Source organism: Anoplophora glabripennis, unplaced genomic scaffold, assembly GCF_000390285.2.
Source record: "Anoplophora glabripennis isolate ALB-LARVAE unplaced genomic scaffold, Agla_2.0 scaffold4, whole genome shotgun sequence".
In the NCBI taxonomy this organism is placed as follows: Eukaryota; Metazoa; Arthropoda; class Insecta; order Coleoptera; family Cerambycidae; genus Anoplophora; species Anoplophora glabripennis.
In genome coordinates this window covers 2561675-2576059 of record NW_019416568.1, presented here as the reverse complement: position 1 = coordinate 2576059, position 14385 = coordinate 2561675, and the positions used below count along the sequence as shown (strand labels likewise).

Here is a 14385-nt window from a genome sequence, read left to right as displayed (position 1 = left end):
TACAAAATGAACGATAAATAATAATTATTTATAATTTGCAAAATTTTAATTACCTTTTTTTTAATACACTTATATCCCTAAATTCAATATTTTTATCTTGACAAAGACACAAGGAAATTATACAAACTGCAGAATCTGAGTATAATAATTTTATTAACTTCAGAATTTTTATAAACTAACAATTTTATGTATATAAGATTTTTTCTTAAGGGCACATTTTTTCGTCAAAAATAATTTTTCCTAAAACATTATTACGATCTTTCAACGATTTGAACAAATATTAACCAGTGGCGTCGGGATTAAGAGAGGTCTGAGGGGATTCCAATAAGAATATTTGTGTTTTTGTGCATTTTCACTATAAAAAATATATCATTCATCATTCAATCCGAAAAACCCATGACCATGACAATAATTACACAATAAGACTCTGCATCTTGTAGGTTTTCCCTTGGCACAGTCCTGAAAATGAATCGTATTTGTAGGACTCAATTTTGGATATTCAGAGACTAAGTAAACCTTTGCAATCCTTAAACTTCGGGAGAACTGGAAAGAGGCTGAATCATATTATACGAATCGTCATTATTACGTGAGGAAACAACCAGGAAACCATAAAATAACATATTTTGAAACTTAAAATAAATAGGCGCCATACATCTTAAGAGGAAGTAGAAGATAACATTAGTTTTTTCCAGTAGCAGCGAAAATTTACCATAAACAAATTCCTTGTACTTTGGTTTGATCCATTTGGCACGTGCTCACTTGCAAAATCTGACAGGAAATAACTTCATCATTATGACGTTGTATGAATAATATTATTTCTGATAACGGTGGGGTAAAATAAACGTAAGACGCGACTAAACAAAAAAATCAGACAAGTGTTATTTTATGAAACTATATTTGCCTAGTCAACTATCTGAAAGTCTTAGTCCAGTTGGTTAACGTTTCGACAATCTGTTTTCGTTTTCAAAACTAGAAACGGTTTCTTCTTAAAGTAACAATGTTTAATAGTGGTTTATATAACCTAATATGTATCTATAATTATTACAAAATGTTTCTTGTCTGAAGAATAAGTCAAATTTCCATTCATTAAGATACAGAGCGACAACAATAGGTGTAAAGCTGTTAATTTAATCATCTACAAATTGGCTTTGTGGTATAATACAGGAAACATTTATTCTCTGAGAAATTTTAAAATTAGTACAGAAAATATCTGATCAAAGAATTAATTTTGTGGAAAACCACAAAACCAAATAAATGACGATAACGGCTACTTGCTGTATTGCTACTGCTTATACGTACTGAATCATTATCTTATTATATTTACGTAGGTATTTTATTTTATACTATGTACACATAACATAATAATTCCCTTATCTTTTTTGTCTTTCTATTTAGGAACAAATTGAACAGACAAAAGTTTTAGGAAATTTTCTTGCAACCCAAAAGAAATATTTAAAGAAATTGTTGAATTTCAGAAATATAAATAAAAATTTTGTTTTATTTCCATCTGATAATATATTTTTGATAAACAAAAGCTGAAGGGTGTATTGAAACACGAATTCCAGTGACAAATATTATATAATTACATTGTTTAAAGTTTTTTTTTTACTAAATATACAAGTAGATTTCTAATCGTGATATCAGTATTTCTTTGAAATTCCAATACATTACATTATTTCAAACCATCTAATTAGGACCAAAAAAACTTTACTCAGACTTTCAAAAAGTCGTATACATATAAAAATTGGAGATTCTTTCACATGTTTGGCATTTTCTTCTTCAAATTTATTATTCTAATTTTGGCTAAAATACTACCGCCCACAGAGGTCATCTGGAGGTATATAGTCTTGAACTAAGGTCATGAACTTATCCAACGGACAGAAAACTTCACATTCAGGCATTTTAAGTCTTCGAGGCCCGTCTCCATCGTAATTTTCATAAAATATCATCACGCCGTACACGTTATCAACGCGGTGTATCTCAAGAATGACATAAGCCCCATAGTTTGGCACATGTGGTTCAAAAACCCCCAGAGATATCAGAAGCTCAGCGATGTTATTTTCATGGGCAGAATACAGATGCATCTTTCTTCCGGGTTGCAGGCTGCTGAAAATTTTAGCCTTGGTATCCTCGAGAACCTTATTCAGGAAGTAACCAGTGGCCATTTTTCTCATTTCAGTTCTCGCCATAGCAACGAAGTAGTCCTTGATAGCCAGGGTGGTGATTGTTTCAGGCCAAACAGTTTCCGTCCATTCCGGTAGCTGGAATCCCCATTCTTCTTCCGTTGAAATCCCGAAGTACAAGTTGTACACGTCATAAAATCTCGTCACTTTCAGACCGGTATGTTCCGAAATATAGTCGAATGTTTCTTTAAACTTGGCGAATTCTTCCAGCATCTCGGCAGAATTGCTGACCTCGTCGTAGAGTTCCAGATACTTAGGGCAAAGGGTACCCAGTAACACCTGCAAATAAATACATTTATATTGGAAAGCTGTTCATTTGTTCAATTTGTTGATTTTTTCAATTGTACTTGTGTGGTAGAAGTCAGTCTGTTCAATACCTAAGATATAAATCAATTTTTTTGTCGGGTGTCCCTCAAGGTCCAATACTGGGACCTTCGCTATTTATTTCGTTCATTAACGATATTGTGCACGACCTGCATGTTTTTTACATAAAAAATTAATAATATTGAAATTATTTACATCAATGGACATAGTTTAAATCGCACAGATAAGTTTAAAGATCTGGGAGTAACTTTTGACGCTAAACTCAAATATGCAGGTGTAGTGCAGTCCGCACTACGACATATATACCAATGGTATTGAAGCTATTCAAAGGAAATTTCAAATACCAAAAATTCATTAAAAAATGACATATACGATGTTGCAACTTACTTTATCTTGATGTCTTTGGTGATAATTGTAAGGAACTGGTTGCCAGTAGAGCCCATCTTTCCACATCGAGTCTTCTTGAGGTGGGAACAATCCAGCTAATACCAACTGAAGGGACATCTTGGTTCTGTTGTAGTCAGTACTTACTGCTTCAATTATATTAGGATAGTACTGGTCCCCCAAAAAATAGTCGTACCTGCTTCGTAATGCGGTACCTATAGAGAATTCTTTCCGTTTCCCTGCCTAAATAAAAAATATTTCGTTAGTTTAATTAGTTTTTGATGAATGTATCATAACACGTACGAAAAGTACATGAATGTATGTATGAATCAGTTCTAAATTGCCTTTGAAGACATATCAAGCATTATCAAATGTCAAATATTTATTTCTAGTCGTTCTCAAGACATAGCAAATTAAAGATTACCCTTTTACCCGTCCTTATAAGTGTTATTTTAACAACATTCCTTCCGAAGAATCAATTTAAATCCAAAATAATTGAATGATGCATATTTAAAAATTACAAGAATGGCAAAAGAATATTTCTATAAGGTTAAATTTTAGTGGTGACACCTTTACAAAGTTTGCAAAGGAAAAAGCCCAAAAACTAGGGCTGCTATTTAAAAAAAAGTCCATTCCATACAAACTTTATCAAAAAAAAAAATTGAACCTTACGTTAGTTAGCTGTCCTTTGCCGTAAGGTTGGTAAGTCTCCTCCAGATAGGGATCCTTTGGATATAGTTCAGCTTTGTTGTCAACTGTTCTATTTCCATGTCTGAATATCTATAGGAAATCACGAAATTAACATACCAAAATTATATCAGAAGAAACAACTTACCACATGGGTCAAAATTAAGGTTTCTTCGTTGACTGATACTTCAGGACCCATAATATGATTTTTCCTTGGCAGCGAATTGAGTCTTCTTGAGTAGCAAGCGGCTACAAGTGCAAGGAAGACTAACCAACGACTGAAACTGAACATTGTTTCCACCTAAGTAGGTACTGAAACAATTTTTCAACTAAAGTGAAGACTGCATCTTTGGAATCCTTTATATATACGCGAAAGTCGGGATTAACTTTAGCCAAGATATCAATCAATTGCGAAGATAACGTTGAAAAGGATTTTTACATTCCAATTTTGGATTAAACTCGATATTAAGAATTAAAATCGTTTATAAATAACTATGAGTTCGATAATCCTTTAGAAGGAGACAACTTTGTCTGATTATATACAGAAATGAGATGATATTTTCCTAATTTTCCGTAGAAGTTTTTAAATGTAGAGTACTGAATGAATATTTCCCTCTCCTTTAGTATATTTAATTTTTAAAATATCATCTACTTACTATAAGTTTATTAGTAAACAAATTCCAAACATAATAAATTGAATGAATGCACACAGGTCTATAAGATCACAGATATCTCTTGTCTTTTTCGCATCATTAAAAAAAATCATAATTCATTTTAATGGCCACCACGCTCCCCTGATTTAAGCTCCACTGGATTTTTTTTGTGGAGTTATCTAAAAAGCAGTATGTGAACAGACCAGACACTATCGAAGGATTGAAAAATCTATTAGAGAAGGAGTTCGAAACATAACACCAAATGTTATTCAAAATATAATTGATAATATTGAACACTGAACTGGGCATTGTGCAATGGTTAATGGGGGCCACCTTGAACATTTGCTGTAATAAAATAAAAACTACTAAATTATTGTTTTCATTTAATTCCTACATTTTTTGACAACTGTGACAAAAAAATAGGTATAACCTTTTATCGCTAAATTCATCTTTTATACTATAAAATATAAAGCGTCCTATTCAAATAAATTGTCAGTATTGTTATAAGTATGTCAAACATGGCTAAAACATAAAAAACATAAAACACACCACAGAAATGAGACAACCCCCAAATCCAAAAGCCAAAGGCTTGTGCGGAAGGGGGCTACACTTGAAAAGACGCGGACAAACACCCATTATCCATCGACATTGCCAGTGCCGACACCGGGGATCGAACCCGGACCAGAGTAGGAAGCCTAGCCGAGAAATGCTTGCCACCGCACTCTCGACCGACTGCGCTACCGTGGCGATTAAAAAAATAGAAAATATTGCAAAAAGTGACAAATTTACTAACTGACCTGTTTCAGAGTTTTTTTAAAAATTTCAATTGGAATAATAATATGAATTTTGTTCCATAATTTTGGACACACTGTATATCAAGTGAAACAGAACGAAAAGTAAAATTTACCGTAAGTAAATAATAATATATATAAGAATATGTCTCTACTTAAAAAAATAAAATAGAGTTCAAAATATTTATTTATATCTAGTTATCTATAGTGCGTAGATGTAAATTTTTCCTGGGTATGGAATTTGTGGAATGTTTTATATATAACTAAATCAGTTTGCAGATTCCTGAAGTCTTATCTATAAACATATTTATTTGTTGTTTATTTCAAAACAATAATCTAGAAGCGTCAAAGGATTATTATTAAAAGAAGCAATGTAACATTACTTATAGACATCCGGTACATTTTTTGTATTTATAAGAATTTATTTGATTAAATATTGATAATAATCTAGATTGTTTAACATACGATTTAATGCAATTACTGATACACTAAAAATTTGTCAAGTTAAGTCCTGCTCAAACACGTTTTGTATAGTTTAAATAACTTCATAATACCTACTCACAGATCATACAAAATTTTTTATATATTGGCATTATCTTGACATCTTGATAATGCAATTTTATAAATTACAGCCATCATGTAGCTTAATCAAATGAAAAAATCGATCGAAGAAAATCTTACAGATTAGGCTTAAATCATCGCGTTCTGTTAATGACATATCAAATTTGCGCATACAATTGATTGTTCAGCCTGATGTTATCAAATCACTAGGGCAGTGAGTGCAAAAACAAGAATATGATGCGCAATAGGCTTCTGTGTATTTTGAGACGTCCGAAAATTTTTAATCATAGATTAACTACTACACCAGTAAACAGATAAAAAACTGGAGTCTGAAATATTACACGGATAGTATGTTAAGATATTAACTTTTTTAAAATTACTGACGTCTTATCACTTTACCAAAAAATTGTTGCGTTTTAAACAGTTTTTAGAACTTTTTAGCAGCAACATGGCACGGCTTGAACTTTTTTACTTTTAGTAGTTAATAATTAAAAATTCAAAAACTATCAACATCGTCAGTCAGGGACCATAGAAGAAAGGTTCTATTTTCTGAACAGACAGGGATTTAGAATGTAGCTAACCAGATAAGAAATGATCCAAATCTCATCCATGTGGTTATTAAAGGTTAACTAATGTTTACACTTTAAACACAAATAATAATTATTGTTTTAGAAACCATCATTTTTATTTATCAGTCTACTTTGATTGAAATATGAAATTATATTTTTTTAAATGCTTGTAACTTCTAAACAAAAACGAATCGGACCTAAATTCATATAAGAAAAAACTGTTTGACATTAACCCATCTACCATTTGTCATAGTTTGTCATAGAGCTTGTAGAACACCCTGTATATGGCTAATGTTTTAAAAATAATATTAAACAACAAAATGAGGAAAATTTTCAGTTTAATCCTCACATTTTCTACTCTTTTTATTATAATAATCATTTTTTAGGAAAAATATTAGGTATTAAATTCAAAGGAAAAATGCTATTTTTAGTTTCTTGTGGCTCACTTCCCTGGCCATCACATAACTCCTCAGATGGAATGTACTCGGCAACCAGCGACTGAAACTTGTCCCAAGGGCATAATTCTTCGCAGGCGGGCAATTTCAAAAGCTTGATGTTTTTGGAAAGATGATTCTGATAATAAATCTAAAAATAAAGGCATTTAATTGTTGTTGCAATTACAATAATGAATTTTACGTAGTTGCATATGTTAATACCTCATTAATAACACGCAATTGCTGTTGGGAAATACATTGGATACATTAATACCTGAATATGCACTTTGATCTTGTTAACAGTGTAATTGCATCGGGAAAAAATCTAACAAAGTTTTCATGACTGTTCAATTGCTTATATCCAATGTTTTCTTAAAAAAAATTGCAAAACAGATGTACCTGAAAATGTTTTTTAACCGTCCTTTTTTGAGACTACATTACTGTATCTTCTACTTGTTTTACGAGACGAATAAGGTTGAAAATGATAAGAAAACGAACTTGAAACAGTGTATGTCGCTTTATAACATTTATAGCGACTACTTCCCTATTAGAGAACGCTCTGTTGGCAAAACAGCATTAGTGGTCAAGGCCTTGGTTACACCGAGTAGAAAAAGGCAACTTAAATTTAAGTAACAAATAATTCCAAGATGATCTAAACCAATTTAAGTCATTTTTAATGATTTTTATCATAAACGCTGTTGGTATTATAGAGAGGGTGGCGTGTATAACCAATAAAAATTAAACTGATGATATTTGTAATAGAAAAGTCTTATACGAAAAAGTTCTATCTTCGCGTTTTTTTTTTTTGTAAATTAAAGTTCATTTACTCAACGAACATGAAGGCCGACCCTGTGTTATTTATTAAAAACTTTGGAAATGTTTTTATGCGACCCGAGATGCAGTCTGATAATTTAAGTCGGCATAATCTAATACTATTAATACTAAAAGAAGGTTAGGTTACATTGTCAAAACATTTGTGCAGTCAACTGATTTTGTATTTGCACTGAATTCACTTAATTATTAAATATTAAGCATCATCCATCGACCCATCAGTGTTAAAAAGTGAAAGATTCCAGACAAAACTTTTTATTTTGTAATTCCACTATAGTGACAGTGTAATTTTTATAAAGAATTAAAAAATAAGAATAGCGTGCCGATTACATTAAAAACAAGATTATCATTTCTTACTTCGCTTAATTTTTTAGTTTGAGCACAAACTAGTTTTACAATGAACTGAGAAAACAATACATTTACTATTTCCGAACGTGTCGATATGGTGTTAGTGTATGGTGCAGCCGGAGAAAATGCGCTCGCGGCGACTAGGTTGTACCGGGAACGATGGCCACAACGTCAGCCCCCATGTGCAAATTCAATCCTACAGTGTGTTCAGCGGCTGCGAGATACGGGAAGTGTTATTCCTCGAGGAGAAGGGCGTGGTCAGCAAGTGAACCTTAATGTTGAAGATGCCCAGTGTTGGAAAATCTTGACAAAGACCCCACAATTAGTACTCGACGACTCGCACAGCAAGTAAGAACCTCATCTCGTACCGTACATCGCATCGTAAGGCGCCAGGTGTTGCATTCCTATCATCTGCAACCAGTTCAACAGATTTTAACTCCGGATTGTGATCAACGAATGCGTTTTTGCAGATCGTTTTTACGGCAACGTGCCAATCAAGTAGACTTTCCTACTTATGTTTGTGTAACAGATGAGGCAACATTTACCCGTGATGAAGTGAATTTCCATAATATGCACATATGGGCCGATGAAAATCCTCACGCGATTAGGGAAACAAAATCGCAACACCGGACACGGTAGAGCTGGCAGAAAACGAGATACACGTGGGGCTCCATATCTCTGAAAAACAACAAAAAAAAAAAAAACATACGCACACTTTGGAAAAAACCGGGCCCCAAAAATAGGAGAAGATGGCACAGCAAAAGCGAGCACACACATGTTATATCCAAAAGAGGACACCCACACACACAACACGAGAAGCAACGACAAAGTAAAAAGAATTGTGGACACACCAAACGACTGGACGCTTTGGTCCTGTGCCTTGTCCACCTTGGACACCCGATCTAACTCCAATGGACTTTTATCTTTGGAGTCACTTGAAGTAATTGGTTCCAATTATTGCTACGCTGGAAGAATTGCGAAACCGTATGCTTGAAGCTGTTGACACAATTAGGGGCATACCTGGAATTTGGGAAAATATTCGCCAAAATTGGGTGCGTCGGTGCCATGCCTGTATCCGCACCAACGGGAATCAATTTCAACATTTTCTCTAGAAATGGTAAGTTTTATTTCATTTTGTTCAATGTTTTAATGGAGTTTGTTTAGTGCACGCAGTTGGCAACTACAGATGCTTACGGATGTGGTTTTGTTTTATTAATTTATTAAAATTGTTAGTTTGAAAAAGAAATTGAATTCTTTGTGGAAAAATTTGTTATGAAAACATTGTTATTTTTGCAATATCTTTTAAGATAACTGCAAGATTGGAAGTTGAATTGAATTCAACTCTATTATCACAGGTAATCTATCAAGTCTTTAAAGTATAATTAAGTATAAGAGGATAGTTCTACGTGAATTCAATTTTACTTTATCTTCTGTTAAAATAATTATTCAAGAAGCTCTCGTATCGCGTTTCCAATTTTCCACAAGGAACACCTTGTAATTTATTTTGAATACTCTGTATATCAGACAAATCACTTTATTATAATTATCAATATCCCGCTTATTAAAAAGCGAATTAATATTGCGTAAACTGTCGTAAAAATAGAGAAAACACGTAGATAGTAAAAAAATACTATACTCGAGAAATCCAGTTAAATACGAGCTTTAACGTCAGACGCAGGATAAATCCAATCTATATAAGTACAGATTAATTATTTCATAATATATTTTACCTTGACTCCATATATTTTATTGATCCTGTGTATCTCGAAAACGATATAGGATCCATAGGTAGGCACATGGTCCACTTGAATGTCCAACAGTATTAGTAGCTGCGCAAGATTATTTTCATGAGCAGAATACAAGTATATTTTTGTGCCGTTTACCTCATTTTCATTCTTGATTTTCTTCTCTGTGTCGTTTATAATCTTCTTTACGTGGTAACCTAAAAATAAGTAAATTCGGCATAATAAAAGAAATGTTAATTAGATTTTTTGTGTAAGTGACCGATTTTGGAATAAAATATTTAATTCTAACAATGTTTTTGTAATTCTGAGCAGATTAAAGACATTTTTTTTGGAAAACAAATGTTCAAGACATTCTGGAGTGAATAGAAATGCTCAAATGAAAGTGAAATTAGGAAATTTAGCACAATTTTTGTATTACCGTACTAATACAGCTATCAATCTACCGAGCAAATTATTGAGGCCAATTTCTAGCCATGGAATAATGGCGCGAATCTACCGAGCTAAAAATTACTAAATATAGGTAGAACAAGTTCTAGGGAAAAACGTTATTTATATTATCAAACTAACCACTAGCCATTTTCTTCAAATCTGTAGTTGCAGTGGACACGTAATATTCCTTAACAGAAAAATTCGTTATATTCTCTGGCCAAACTTTTCTCGTCCAGAGCGGCAATCTGAAGCCCCACTCCTCTTCAGTGGATAAACCGAAGAATAATTTATATGTTTCCAAGAATGTGGTAACATTCAAACCAGAATTTTTGGAAATGTAGTTGAAAACGTCTTTGTTTTTGTTATATTCGGCTTGCATCTTTGGCGAAGCTACAACTTCATTGTATTTGATTTCGTAGTTCTTACAAAGTGTACCTAGCAAAACCTGGAAAATATATATAATATACAGTAATTACGTCTGCTAAAAGTAACGTAGGATTTGAATTATGCATGATTAGTCCGTCAATTTCATAACAAAATTGATATCTTTCACCTAGTGTAAATAGATTTTTAAAGTGTCATATGTAATTTGCTGCGCCCTCTACGCGGGCAAAAAAGAATTGTCATCGAAGCAGGCTGTGGCTACAAAGAATTGCTTGTTTTTTCCTCTTTCATGCGATATACTACACGTTGTCTTTATCTTTTATATTTATTACATTTTTTACAATTTTGGTATAAAATATGTAAACATTTTCTTGTTAACGTAGAAATTGTTGTAGATACGTCAACTACAAAAATTTAATAAATATAATGTACTTCTTTTAATCAAAATACAGATTTTCTTTTCACATTATTACAATATGGGTTTTTTACTTTAGACAAAACTAAGCTTTGAACATTGTTACTGCACAGACAAAGCAGCTTATGCTAAATGTAGCACGCTATGAAAACAATGTGTTATTCCAGTAATATCATCATTTAACAAATTGTTTAGTGATATATTTTATGCATAACCGTTGGTTTGAAAATTGTTACAGTTCACTGTGATTTGGAAAACTATAATTTTGAATAATACTAATATTTTCACATATTGAGAAGTGTAATATGTTTGTATTGTACTATCAATGCAATTTCGATTCTATTCAAGCACATGCGGAATATAAAAAACCTTAGAGAAGGATAGTGCAAAAATGATATTACGAAAAAATAGTTTCAAATGTTATAAGGTGAAAAAAGTGCATGAGGGGGGAAAATAAACCAAGAAGAAAGAAAGTAGGAAGATTCTTTTATATGCAGAAGAATTTTCTGGTCAGATGTGCCTAATTTTTGTAACATTGGACTTTCTAATAGAAACATTTACTTCAAATGGACTAATGGTTATTTTGCATGGGCATGGGTTTTCAGTAAACGTTTGGGTTAGAAATCTTGATACCAAAATCGTAGGACCTTTATCTACATTTTTGATACCAAAATTATAAAAAATGTAATAAATATAAAAGATAAAGGCGTCATGCAGTACATCGCATGAAAGAGAAAAAAACAAGAAATTTTTTGTATGCTTCCATGGCAATTTTTTTTTGTCCTCGTAGAGGGCTCAGCAAATTACATACGATACTTCAAAAATTTGTTTACACCAGGTGAAGGATATCAATTTTGCCATGAAATTTTATTAAAATAAGTTTTCTCTATCTCTAAAAAAGTTGCCCTAAATTTTTGGTACTTTTCCGGTTTTTTATAATTACTCATAAAGTTGGCCATTGATCTCAAATATAACCTGTATAATTGCAAAATCTCTACCCTTTAAAGACATTTAAAAACTTTTCCAACTTTTTAATTAATAAAATATATTTTTCTCATATTAAATCCTGCGTTTCTTTTAGGCCCGCCTTTATATTGAATGTATATCTTTAAGCATATGCTGAAGATTTGTAATCAACTCACTTTGGCTATGCAGTAAAGAATACAATTACATATGTTTATACAAAATTAATTAATCAGTTTGTTAATTATTGTTCGTCCACTCTAAATTAAACTACCTTATCCTTATACTGGGGCAAGTAATTGTACGGAACAGGTTGCCAGTTCAAGAAGTTATTCCAAACCTCCACACCTTTCGGTGGAAACAATCCCGCAAGCACAAGCAGCAGTGACATCTTCGTTCTGTTGTAGTTTGTACTAACAGCGTCCACAATTTCAGGGTAGTAATCGGGACCCAAGAAGTCCCCATACCTATCTCGCAGTTCTTTTCCGACCGAATATTCCCTTCGCTTACCTGCCTTAAGAGACCATACAGTTATATTACCTAAATGATGTTTCAATACAATATCACAAAGTATTGCAAGTATCGTATGAATTAGTCATATGCAGCAGATGTACATATAATAATTATAAGATATTTTTTCAAAACAAGATTAAAATTTGTTGAGAAAATACACAATGGTTCCATGGCAATCTTGACTTCATGCAGAATTAGTAAATAAATCATAACATTGTGCAAAACTATAAAAAAGTAAATGCCAGAGTATATCATTGCAATCATAAAAAAGAAGGGAATCCAAACGTACATATTCCTTTAAAAAAAACTAAAATGCAACGGTAAATTGTTACTTTATATTTTATATAAGAAGAATATTTATTTTTAAAAATAGGTACTATTTGGTTCGATGTTAAAACTGACTCACTCTTTATGTGTAGGTGATTTTTTTCAAAATAAAAGCGCATCTTGTTAAAATCCTGTTAACTAATTGCACTTACGTTTGTTAATTGACCTCTTCCAAAAGGATAGTAAGTATAATTCCTGTAAGGATCTTTTGGATATAGTTCTGTAACTTCTGGAGTTCTGTTACCATGTCTGAATACCTAAAACCAGTAATTTAGACTCCAATATCATGTATGTTTAAATATCGCCACTTTTCATAAGCAAACTTTACTGTTTTTTATTGAATACTCACCACGTGTGTCAAAATCAAAGTTGAAGGGGGCGACTGTTCCTTAAACAGTAAATTTCTTGAGCTGACTACTACATGGGTTACAATGTAGATCCAAATAATACCGCCTATCATATTCAGTCAATGGCTAACGTGTACTATATCAAATTTACACTACATTCGTGAATAAAAAGCTATCACATATTTATATATTTCAAATTAATGGTTCTTTTACCGATAACTGCGTTTACGCATTTTTAGTAACAATTTGAATAACTCGTGGACATGCTTAGAATGCTTATATAATTTTGAAGCCGCTAACCAAATGAATATTTTACTGATAACTATTCCCCGTTATACATTTTTAGCAATATTTTGAATTGTTCGTACGTACGGTTAGAAGTTTCAAGTAATTCTGAAACCATTTCATGGAACTCATAACCATATCAACAGGACATTAAAATTTAAATTCGAAAATGTCATAATTTATGCTGGACTACATTTTTGTGGTATAATAATGATTGTCTAGTGACATTTTTTAGTTTTTAACTGCAAGTTAATGGTAAAAAGTATGAAATGCGTTACATTTCTTTTTAAATTTTACTTTAAAGACAACATTGTTATAAATAAGTTGTCGCCTTGTCTGGACATAATTTTCTTAAAAAGTAACTAATTAAGATATTTGTTTCAAATACATGTTCTTAAAAACATTTCTTAAATGCAAGTCGGAGTGGATCTTTTTGGAAGTCGGACAGGATCAAATTGAACCAAACATGAGAAATAGACACAAGATCTTCCATTTTTTAGTGTTTAGTGTTCTATCCATGCAAACATTGTCATAATATCACATTCGTTTACGACGATAAAGTACCTACAATATTTATAAATTTTTCCTTGAAATCACTCCACTCCTTGTAGCTATGTACTTGTAAAGTTAAAATAATTTGACGTTTAAGGAGATTTTTCGCATATTTCCAATTATGTATTTTGTAATACGCGCATAATTTGCACAGAAAAGTACAACTCTTAATTTTAAGCCCAAGATGGGCCACCTAAGTGCATTACTGTATGATTTATTGAAACTTGAAAAAAATGTCTTTTTTCCGAAATCTCAATTTTTGCAAAAACTATCAAATATTTTCCAATTTTACAAAAATGTACTTATTCTACTTACCAACTACTACATTGAAAGTTTCGTAAAAAAATCTTTTTTCGTTTTAAAGATATACAGGATGTTAAAATTTCAGTTTTAAAAAAAATTAAGTTGATGATGGTCCTGGAGAGGCGAAACGTTACATATAAAAATTGATTATGCCATTCGACAGAGGACAAAAAATCTCGGTTTTTTCCAAATATTTCGAAAACTAATCATGTTAGCCCTGATTTTTTAAGCTTAATGTTGGTTCTCTGATTATGCAACTTTGCCCCCATTTAAGCTACTTCGTATCTCTTACCGTTTCCGAGATCCCTGTAGTGAGAAGCGAATTTGACACAGCTTGCCGACGTTTAAAAAAAATGC

General features: G+C 32.1%; 2 protein-coding genes across 2 annotated transcripts; both read right to left on the bottom strand.

Annotated features, from left to right (window-relative positions):
- Positions 1-1559: 1559 nt before the first annotated feature.
- LOC108917357 (venom acid phosphatase Acph-1) lies at positions 1560-3896 on the bottom strand. Its single transcript, XM_018723908.1, has 4 exons — positions 3727-3896; positions 3564-3671; positions 2895-3134; positions 1560-2462 (listed from the first exon to the last, which is right to left on the bottom strand). Exons 1-4 carry the CDS (start codon positions 3868-3870, stop codon positions 1812-1814), a joined length of 1143 nt encoding a protein of 380 aa, XP_018579424.1. The 5' UTR covers positions 3871-3896; the 3' UTR covers positions 1560-1811.
- Positions 3897-6502: 2606 nt separating this feature from the next.
- Positions 6503-13033, bottom strand: LOC108917408 (venom acid phosphatase Acph-1-like). Its single transcript, XM_018723971.2, has 6 exons — positions 12891-13033; positions 12694-12798; positions 11976-12215; positions 10078-10384; positions 9496-9707; positions 6503-6737 (listed from the first exon to the last, which is right to left on the bottom strand). The coding sequence occupies exons 1-6, from the start codon at positions 12999-13001 to the stop codon at positions 6528-6530; spliced, it is 1185 nt and encodes a 394-aa protein (XP_018579487.1). The 5' UTR covers positions 13002-13033; the 3' UTR covers positions 6503-6527.
- Between the last annotated feature and the right edge of the window lie 1352 nt (positions 13034-14385).

What these genes read in the sequence shown, in the direction of transcription:
- LOC108917357 (XM_018723908.1), bottom strand. Translation starts at nt 3,870, where the DNA reads ATGTTCAGTTTCAGTCGTTGGTTAGTCTTCCTTGCACTTGTAGCCGCT. An exon ending in CCTTAATTTTGACCCATGTG is followed by an intron (nt 3,672 to 3,726) that starts GTAAGTTGTTTC and finishes GATTTCCTATAG; the next exon opens with ATATTCAGACATGGAAATAG. An exon ending in ACCAAAGACATCAAGATAAA is followed by an intron (nt 2,463 to 2,894) that starts GTAAGTTGCAAC and finishes ATTTATTTGCAG; the next exon opens with GTGTTACTGGGTACCCTTTG.
- LOC108917408 (XM_018723971.2), bottom strand. Translation starts at nt 13,001, where the DNA reads ATGATAGGCGGTATTATTTGGATCTACATTGTAACCCATGTAGTAGTC. An exon ending in GAAGAGGTCAATTAACAAAC is followed by an intron (nt 12,216 to 12,693) that starts GTAAGTGCAATT and finishes TGGTCTCTTAAG; the next exon opens with GCAGGTAAGCGAAGGGAATA. An exon ending in ATAAAATATATGGAGTCAAG is followed by an intron (nt 6,738 to 9,495) that starts GTAAAATATATT and finishes CTTTATTTTTAG; the next exon opens with ATTTATTATCAGAATCATCT.